General features: G+C 37.2%; 1 protein-coding gene across 4 annotated transcripts; it reads left to right on the forward strand.

Annotated features, from left to right (window-relative positions):
* Positions 1-2,194: 2,194 nt before the first annotated feature.
* LOC113672191 (synaptotagmin-14) lies at positions 2,195-6,069 on the forward strand. 4 transcript variants are annotated; one of them, XM_089180952.1, is made up of 4 exons: positions 2,195-2,475; positions 3,000-3,079; positions 3,309-3,508; positions 4,346-6,069. In XM_089180952.1, exons 3-4 carry the CDS (start codon positions 3,414-3,416, stop codon positions 5,688-5,690), a joined length of 1,440 nt encoding a protein of 479 aa, XP_089037078.1. In that variant the 5' UTR covers positions 2,195-2,475; positions 3,000-3,079; positions 3,309-3,413; the 3' UTR covers positions 5,691-6,069. The 4 variants fall into 4 exon arrangements, with proteins under 4 accessions (XP_089037078.1, XP_089037076.1, XP_089037077.1 ...); XM_089180950.1 differs by having other exon boundaries at positions 2,406-2,475; positions 2,968-3,079; XM_089180951.1 differs by lacking the exon at positions 2,195-2,475 and adding an exon at positions 2,673-2,826.
* The last annotated feature ends 4,348 nt before the right edge of the window (positions 6,070-10,417 follow it).

Below are 10,417 nucleotides of genomic sequence, written 5' to 3' on the forward strand. Positions count from 1 at the left end.
GCATACAGTTCTTGGACAAAGAAAACTATTGTAAAAACAATTGATTGCCTTTTAGACTACGGCTTAGTGTTACAGTAGTATCGGGCTGTGTGCAAATCTTACCCTTTGTTTCATTCGGAGAGAAGCGGGATTACTTATCGCGCTCAGTAATCTTTTATTTGTCTGTGATTTAAGCTTACTTAAGTATATTTTTTGCACTGACATTCTCGTCACTTGCATGTTTTGATTCCTGTCCATTAAGCTTGTCCTTAGAGGAGTAAGAATTTCCTCGCAAAGCTGCCTTTTGCAAGTTGTAATGAAGAGCTCAGTAGTGAGCTCTAAATTGCATAGCTTTGGGAGTTTATAGTATGCATTGAAGTCATTTATACAGACTTAAAACATCATCATCCTGTACCAGAAGTTCACTTAAGTGCATGGTTGATATACTATAGCTGCCTTTCCATTCAACTTAACCCTTCAATTCCAATGAGTGACCAAGACGGAATTTCTCCTTACAATACCAATAAAATAGCAAGCAGAAAAGAGTTCAGAATGAAGAAAAATGTCAACTAGAGGATTATAGTTGATCCATTATCAAATTCTCTGAGCCATCATTTGGAAAGCTGTATGGCAGACAGTACAGAGAGGCACTATTGAGATCTTGGGAGTGAAAGCTTTAATAACTGAGCTTTCTCGAACATGCCTTAGCACAGGTTTGGGTAGTACTTCATGCAAGCCTGATCCTTTTGATGCTCTCTGTTATAGACTTTTAGTTAAAATTATTAGTTGTTGGTCCATCAGCTTCTTGACAATTTGCATACTATAAGCATCTGTATGCAAAAAAATTAAAGGAAATTAAAGTAAGATATAATATAGTTACATAGTTTGTACAGCTTCCATGGTTCCAAGACCTTTTCATTGCCAATTTAGCCTGATTTTCTTTTAACACTGATTCTACCACAACACAATTGCAATGCCATGTGGAACTTCTACCAGGACTGGTTGTTTGAGCAAAGTTTAGCTGTTATTTAACAGAACTTCCTTCCAAGCAATCATTGATTTAGCTGAACCTTTTGTCTGAACATTTATTTTTGTGAGCAGTGTCAAGAGGGCTGAAAGCTAATATTGGAAGGACATTTAATTGAATCAACCCTCTTATAGAGAATCCATGAGGCTCACTGCTTGCATAAAACCACTGTTTGGGTTAGACCTTGTGTAAATAACTGGCTCCAGTGTGTGCATGTGCACCCTTCATTCTGAAGTAACACCATGGCAAAAGATTTTTGAATGATTATAATCAGATTGTTGTGATTTTTAATGAAGCTTTTCCTCTGGGTGGTCAACCCTTTAACTCCCATGAGTGACCAATACATAATTTCTCCTTACAACATCAATACAATATCAAGCAGACAAGTAATGAAAAAAGAGATTATTAGATTGATCCTATTCCAAAATCTCTGAACCAACATCATAAGAATTGTATGGCAGACAGTAAGGAGAATTACTAATGAGATCTTGGAAGTGAAACGGTCAGGAGGCTTATTCAGATGAGAGTTTATTACCATGGGAGGTAATTAGACTGAGGAAAACAACATTTGTCATCAAATGTGACTAAATTTGCAAAGTTAGATATTAAATTTATTAATAAAATTCCTCCTCAGAGTTAATAATACAAGACAAAAAAATTAACATTTTTCACATTTAACAATAAATTCAATATTAATTTTATTTTGAATTGTAATAATTACATTTGGAAAACCACAAGCACAGCTAAAATTTTTCGGATAAAAAATTAATATGCAGGAACTGCTACAATAAAAATGATAGTTTGCAATCTAGAGAAAATTTCATGATGATTTTTGTAACGGAAAACTAAACAAAACAAATACAACAGGTCTTAGATGATGTTTACTTGGATCAAATGCGATTCCGAAGTTTTAAACCCTCCTTGAATCATCATTTTGAACCACACGACTCAAATGATGCTCTTAATGCCACATTACTTAAACCGCTGCCACAAAGTGCGTGGCTCAGGTTGAAATGGGAAAACATTATTTCTTAAACATTTACCTGGCTGGAAACTTTGGACATTTGCATGTTTTTTTGTCATGTTGGTTTGTGAACGCGGCCCCGGTGGGTTAATCAATTTTGGAATTATTTACTTCATCGCCAGATGGTCGCGTTCACGGTATTGCATTTGAAATAAACGCCACTCAGTCTATGTAAGTAAAAAAGCCCAAACAATCGCCTTTGTTGAGGGAAATATAGTCTCTGTCGCATCGCGATGAAAGGCGAGTGGTCCTAATCTCTAAAGTAGAAAACTTATGGGTTTGGAAAAAAAAACCGCAACACCAAAAATTAGGAATAGCAATTCTCATTTCAAGTTGTGACTTTTTAAGCTTTTATTTGCTAACTGTGATTATAAAAGGCTCAAGAATCGCCCGCAAAAAAATAAGCCCGGCTGTTTAGAATGGAACGCGTTGAAATCATTTTATGGTAAGTCGGATTGCGCAATTTATAACTGTTTCAATTTTGCCGTGATGTGGCTTATGGCTCGGCAAGGCACAAAATGAAACATCTATTCCTAACAAAAGGAAATCTTGTGTCATAAAAAATACGACGTGAAGAGTTTATGGGCAAAATATTTTATGTAAATATACACATTTGGAAGCAGGTGCATTTAAAAACAGTATATAATTAATTGATTTTCTCGAAGCTTGTTGGCCAGTATTTTGGGTCTTCGTAATTTGTTGCCAGCGATAAGAACTTTGATGCCTAGAATTCACACAGAGCTAGCAAGGAATTTACCAAACAGCGATTCCCAAACGATCCAGGCACGGTTTCAAGGTATTATTTGGTCATTTTAGGTCAGAGCTGCATAATTTTGACTCCATCTAGATTTTGCATTTAAATAATTCAATTACGTTCACGAGAGATCGTATGCGAAGAAAATGAAATTTTCTGTGTGGGCACTGTAACAATTCCTAGAGCCCGAGAGTAATTTTCGGCGTCTTGTGTAGCAAGTGACCGATAATGAAAAACGGATTGGCTGACGGCATCAGTTGAAGGATTTGGTCAAGGAGATCCATCGAGGCAAACGGTGAGTGCAATCAAAGTATTTTGGGGGGGAAAAAGACAACTTCTCATGTATACTTCAAAAACATTTTGTGTTTTTAGCGAGTTTGCGAGCACTGTTAGTATTTTCCCTTTCGACGAATTGCAATTGTGTTAATTTCTTTCGAGTCCCTATTCGACCAATCGAATCTTGTTTATGTTCCCGAAAAGTGAAAAGAGCGTGTGCTAATTGATGTTCTCTCTAATATTTCCAGAAGTTTGAGAAAAAGTCTTCATTTTCAATATTCTCAACACCAGATGGACGTCTAATGCATTACGGACAACCGCTTGTCTGTTAGCGTTCCTCACTCGCGTAGCGGATGGATTTCACGGCAAAAATTGGTGGTTTTTTTCGCAGTATTATTAACCCAGAGGGTGAAACTCAAAACACAGACAAATCAGCACAGGAAAATAGGTAGGAAATCTTACATAAGGTGTAAGATTATTTTCATTGTAACCGTGAGCCTGTTTTCATATTCAATTGCGTTCTTTATGTCGGTTGTCGAATATGATAGGGTGGGGTTAGGAATTCCGCCGCAAAGAATTTTCTGCCCTCGGTTTGATTAAACAAAGTGGATGCACGCAGAAAATCAGGAATTAGATGGCTAGAAAATCCAAAATAAATTATTGAAACGTGACTAAAAGTCGAGTGTTTGGCATGTTTTGGTTGTAAAGAGCGCGCGAGAGCGCAGAATAATTTTAAAACACAAGGACAGCTGTTGGCAATAATTGTAAAGTCAAATTCATTGCTTAAGAATATTTTGGCTTTTTAGTCAATAGGAAGCCACCAGGTTTGATAAAGTTGACAATAGAAAGAAGTTAATATGTTTGAATAGAGCATTTTCAAGTAAAGAAAGAAGAAACGCCAATTTTATTAGGCACTGAGGGAAAATTCAACTGAAATTCAGGCTGACAAAGGCGAGCTTTATCGAAATATTATTTAACGAACGAATGCAGAACACGGAAAACATACATAATTGACCGAGCAAATGTTTTAATTTCGTACATTTATGAAAGCATCTTAAATGAGTCGGGAACCAATCAGGGAAGCGAAACGTGCCTGCAAATAAACAGAACTGGAGCATTAAGAGTTTAGTAGACAAAGATGAAGCAACGATTCTATTTGTTCCAAGCCATCTTCCTGGGGTCTGTTTTGCTAATATGTCGTAATTGAGGCTTCGGATATGAATGTAGTTCGTGTTAAATTTTTCATATGTCCTTTGCCATTGTTTCGCTGTTGTCTGCATTTCAGGCAAGCATCCAGCGACACAAAACAGGGAGAAGAAGAGGGGGACTTCGACGAGCGTGATGCGGAGTATCTAGACGATGACGACGAGGAAAACACGACAGCGTTTCTCACGCGAAATAGCTCCTTACCGCTACCTAGTAAGTCCAAACAAGACTCGTCGTCTAACGCCTTGGCCTTACAAGTGCCTAACACGGCAATTAAACGCAGAAACACCCTCGCTGGTACCCCAAGTTTCGGCCTAAGTAGTCTAACAAATGGCAGATCGGCACCCAGCGTGGTCGCGCGCACGAAGCAAAGCTTAGAAACCAGTAGTATCGTGTCAGACGACGAGACGGTTCGTGGAAGCGCAGCGCGAAGAGAGTTCGGGGGACTTCCGACAAGAAGTCGGAGCGAAACTCCGCGAGCATTTGGTGGCGGTGCGCCCTCCAAGAGGATATCAACCTCAAGTTCTGTGTCTGACTGGAATATGGATCAAACAGTACGCGGAGTTGGTCGGCTTCATGTCGTACTTGACTTCACCATGCACACGGCTAAGCTGTCTGTAACTGTTACAAAAATAGAATTTCCACCGTATCACCAAAGGGATACTTCTTTGTTAGAAGTGAGCGTCATGCTGTTGCCGGGAAAACGGCAAAGTTTTCGAACAAAACCGAGAGACTTTAATGAACCCATGGCGATGTATTTGTTTCCCAAGGACAAGATCAAGGATATGTCGCTGAGATTTCGCTTGTATGAACAAGGCACTATGGGCTCTAAGCATTTATTAGGCGAAGGAACGCTGCGGCTTCGGTCGGTGGACTTAGATTCTGAAATGATTCCCGCATGTGTTGATTTACAGCCTCCCGGATCGTATGTTCCGGAAGCTGCTTCGGGCGCGATCATGTACGAAGGAGAGCTGGCCATTTCCGAAGAAGATCGGCCCGAGATTTTACTGTCCTTAGAATACCGCCCCATTACGGGAAAGCTTCTTCTGGAAGTTATCAAGACAAGAAATTTAGGAATGTTGACTGACTCAAAAGCACGAGAAACATATGTCGCAGTGAGGGTTGTTAAAAGCACTGGAGAGTTAATTAGCAAGAGTAAAACTACTCCAAGACGGCATATGATAGACCCCGAATATAATGAAATGTTTTTATTCCATGTTCCGGAGCATGAGCTCAACTCAGTGACAGTTTTACTGACTGTTACGAGTATTACGGCGCGCACGCTGGCGCTGAAAAAACATCGATTTGGTCGTGTGTGTCTTGGGCAGAATTACAGCAGCGAAGAAGAATTGCGGCATTGGTATGAAATGACTCGACGGAAAGAAAAATCCATCGTGGCATGGCATAGAATTAATGAAATTTAGGAACACTATTGATACACCAAACAAGAACTATGGCAAGATCATCAGTTTATTTAATACGTTTTACAAGAACAAGTCTGCATTTCCAAAACGTTTCAATTAGTACAGCCGTTGGTTCGCACATTATTGTATTAGGGACGTTGTTTATATATTTTCCAAGTGTTGTTGATCCGATTCACCGGCAGGCAAATAGGTTAGTGGAATGTTAATACTTATGAATGAATTATCCCAGAAAAAAATTCACGGGAAGAAACAATTTTATAAAATTATTTTTAACCCCAAAAGGGTCTGTTCCCGAAACAAGGTGTTAATAAGTTTGAACATACTTGTGAAAGTTTGTGTATCTTTTAGAGCAGACAAATAAAATGAAACCACGCATAAATTGACTTTTTCATATACATTAATAATGACTACAGCTCTGAAATGATTTTCGCTGGATAAACGGATACATCTTTTGCTTATAAGTATGCTATCCACGATTGAACCGCACCCAGAGCGACGCTTAATCACGCCCTAAAATAAAAATCGAAATACTCTCATTCCTTTTGCAAACTCAAGTGTTTGAGAGAAAATTTTCCGTGTAACTGTAAACATCAAACTGATGCAACATTTTTACGAAAATAGAAATTGAATTGTTAACATTGCAGGAAACAAGGAACGTTTTGTAGTAGTTTTGTGAATGAAATTTTGAATTCAATAGCTAAAATTATAAAATTCTGAATGTTTATTTCTAAATGAGTAAAAACCAATTATTTTAGTAACCTCAAGAGGAACATTTCCACGAAAATTTATCTCGTTAAAATATGTTAATTTTTCTCTCTCTTTTGAGAGAATCCTTTTCCTTATTTTCTGGTGACTTTGCTGATTTAAATATTTCTAAAATCAATGCGTTGTTCACTGAAAAAATAAGCCAATAGTTCTCAATTGCATGTCTTTGATAGGTAATACTGTTAATGTGGTAATTCTCCTCTTGGTTAATTATTAACTCAGCTCATTACTCAGCCAATGTAACATATTGGTGATATTATGTTCAGTGAAATGACTCCTTTGAACTTTTACTCTAGTTTAATCATTGGACCAAGAAGCTGGTTTGTCTTTGTGAAGTTTTTGACGTCTGTAAGAGGCAAATGATTAAGGTGTGACATGGAACTGTGTTTGCATATAAACTGAATGAAGTGATACGCACATGCGTGTTTCAAAATGCTTTTCAAGTTTACAAAAATACATCATTTGAACACTTTGCAGGTTGGAGTTTCGATTAGTATTAAAATGAGGAAGTGATTGCTGAAACACCTATTTCCAAGTGAATTTTTTTGTTGTTTTTAATGTAATCGCTCTTTCGTGGTGTATTTTTTTGTTACAACTGCTGGCTAGGAAACGTGCCAGTAGAATTCTGATCACAAAGGTAATTTGAATTCAGTGCACGTGTCAGTATTCATACTCTATCCTAGCCTCTTAAGTTACAATCGGTATTAACTATGCGGATCCTTGGAATATTACAAAAATCATTTTGGAAGAGGAGAATTAGGATTTTGGTTGATGAAAAATTTCTTAAGTGCTATGCACAGTTTATAAGCTCTCCTCGACGGCTCAAGTAAAGAGTTCGATAACTGTGGAAAGCTGACTAAGTAATTAGGGATGTTAACAAGCAGAATCAATGGCTAAAGCTTTGTGTTACGTTCTGGTACACTGCTCTTTTTGTTTTAGCCATATGCACTCGGCAATTATAGTGTTTGGGGTATTTGAGGGAAGATGGCTCGTGCAAACTTGCTGACTGAAGGGTACCTGCAGTCTTTGGTCACAGAGACCTCTTAATGTACCACTGCCCTACTGCTACAACTTGTACCGTATTCCTTCTTAAATTTACTACAACTCCGATAACTACTGAGAAGCTACGCCCTTATGTTCTCATTTGGTTATGTTTTCTTAACCTTGGAAGTTGACACTGCACCTGTACGAGTTAGCGGCACATATAACTGTGTGGTATACTATTTGAAGCACTAAAGGCTTAAATTATTGATATCCTTTGTAGTTAGAAAACACTTATTGATGTGAAGCTTACGCCGATATAAAGTACAAAAGTTTTACGCGAGTAAAACGTTTAAAAGCGTTGATATTTATATAAAAACGTCGAATTCGCGAATGTATCATCAGAAAACCAAAAATTATCTTTCTTAATGTACTCTTTAAAACAATTCTTAATTTAACTACAAAGTGGCTCAATAACAGCACATTACGAAGAAGAACTTTGTTTATTCGACTTTGGTGCTCTTCCCGGTCAATACTAATTTACGTAATCATATCAAACAAGGCTGCTTTAGTGTTCACTTCCAATAGATATACTCGTCCAATTTGTCTCACTGATGAGAATGTTCCATTGAGGTAACTACTTGTCGAGTAGCTGCTTAGTGTCATCGGTGAACTAATTTGGACATGGCATCGTTCTTAGACCCATTTTATGATTTTATCAACGCAAGTTAAAGCGATGAATCATAATAATGTTATGAATGGGCACAGAAAGCGTCTGCGGTTTCAACTTTTAAGAACTTTGAATAAAAACAAGTCATGGTAAGGCGCATTTTTTTCTCATCCAACAAGTCATCATTCTGTAACGTTTTGGATTTTTACGTTAAGTGGATCAATCACATCAAGCATAATCTCTCTCATGCACCAAAATTATATCAAACACATCGTTCAAAGTTGCGTTAATTTTTCCGCATCATGATTCATTCATTCTGTTGAGCCAAGAGAGCATTAATCTCTCCGTTACGCAATCTTAGCTAGCTTTGTATGGCTTTAAATTTCTGCATAACACCAATCATTGTAAGAAGCATCTTTTGCTTTCTGGTTTCCTTAGTTCTTCAAGATAACTCAAAGGGGTTAACCAAAATTTGAAAATTAATGTTCAGGCTAGGGAAAAACTTCTTTAAATCACCTACTGTTTGTTTGCCGGCAATTTAAAAATCTTTAGGTCTGATTGAATCGATATATCTGAGAACCTTGGCGCCTTGGTCGTAAAAATCTTATCATTTAACTTCTCAGTTCCGGTGATTTCTTTCTTTCTTATGTTGTTACGTTTGCAGTTCTGTTTCTTTGACAGCAAAGATTGAAGATACAGGGAGTGTCGTTAAAGGGAAGGAAACCCGAGCGCACAATCCATTTACACAGAAGGGAATCTTAGGATCTTGATTTATCTCTTACATGCAGCTGGCACTTTTGGAACAGACATTGCAGTAATTTAGACACAACAATTATCCAAATCAACATTTAGACTCCCTTAAAAACATCAATTAATCTAAAAAATTAAAATAAAAATGCATCATTTTTCTTTTCTTTTTTTTTTATTTTTCAAAAAATGAAAACAAAAAATTGTTTCCAACTGTTGCATTGATTTCAAACTAGAGCTAGATAAAACGAAGTAAATTGAACTCTAGGACAATATTTGCATTTTAGTTCTCCACGCGAGATGTCAAAAGGGCTTGATGTATTCATCTTATTGCAAAGTTATATCTCGCTCTTAATATGGGTAGGTGCTCAACACAGGAAAAGAAATTTAGTTTATTGTTGAATATTCCAGATTAAATTATTTCCAGTCGTTAATGCGCAAAATTTTTATCTTCAATTTTTTTACTTCTACTAAAGTAGGTACCACGCTAGTAAACGTCAAAATGTGTGGTAAAAACGGTAAAATTAAAAGTCAAAATTATGATGGTGGTGCACTCTGCCTGCTTATCAGAGGTGTTTGAATTCAATAAGTGTAATCAATAGAAGTAATCTTTTGGAAAGGGTAGAGATAACTGTAAGGGGCGACAATAACATGATTAGCGCGTCCGTCATGCGAGGAAGTTTAGTTGAATCTTCAACATAATTCAGTGCTTACCGGAAAATCGCTTGGCTGCTTTACAGTCTTTTCAATAAAAGACAGGAACTCGCGGATATTATGTATCTGAAAAATTAAGGTCGTTTGTGTGTCGTGTTGTTGCTGTCCACGCCTAGATTCAATTTAGCGTGCTGAGTTAAAATGGCTCTCAGACAAATCTCAGCAAGTCCAAAAGCTACGGCAAGGATACGTCTTGAAATAAACTTGACCTTAATTACCGATCTATACCCTAGCTATTACCGTCTCAGTCGGAAATATCTTCCATCACTAGAGCTATCAAGGTAACGACTCTGTTTGGTTGCTGTTCTCTTCTGTAAACATCATTGTCATGTGTCCTTATGTAGTCATAAAAAAACTCTGCAGATTTATCGTTAAAGAAGAAGCCATAAAACCATACAATTTTTCTTTCATTTATTTTAAAAAAGTGTGTATTTTAAAAGTATATTAAGTATAGTAAGTAAACATATCTAGGATATTTATAAGAGAGGAGCATAACAGCTCGAAAACTGTCCTATGAAAATATCTTAATATTTTGATTATAGACGCCGTCATTTCGAACACTTCTCGATAATCTGGCTCCTCGCCCAAACTGCTGGAATCATAACTCACCGTTCACAAAATGCCGCTATTTTATTTAACAAGAAGGAAATCCCCCAAAATGAAATTCACCCTCGGCGAGGCTTCGGGGCTTTCCAGTATTTCTAAGGAAGCGAAATTCGAATCATGACCATCTCTTGCCCAGATGACAGCAAGAAAGTCAGCCAGGATAAGAATGATTGATTTTAAAAAAAGAGTAATTAGAGATTTAACTTTGAAAGTAGAATTATCACAGGTAACAGCTTCGTAACAA

This window comes from Pocillopora damicornis, chromosome 8 (genome assembly GCF_964200805.1).
Source record: "Pocillopora damicornis chromosome 8, jaPocDami1.2, whole genome shotgun sequence".
Classification (NCBI taxonomy): domain Eukaryota; kingdom Metazoa; phylum Cnidaria; class Anthozoa; order Scleractinia; family Pocilloporidae; genus Pocillopora; species Pocillopora damicornis.

Bases quoted from the DNA above. Each gene is read 5' to 3' on its own strand.
- LOC113672191 (XM_089180952.1), top strand. From the start codon at position 3,414: ATGGATTTCACGGCAAAAATTGGTGGTTTTTTTCGCAGTATTATTAAC. The intron at 3,509-4,345 runs GTAGGAAATCTT...TCTGCATTTCAG, and splicing joins AAATCAGCACAGGAAAATAG to GCAAGCATCCAGCGACACAA.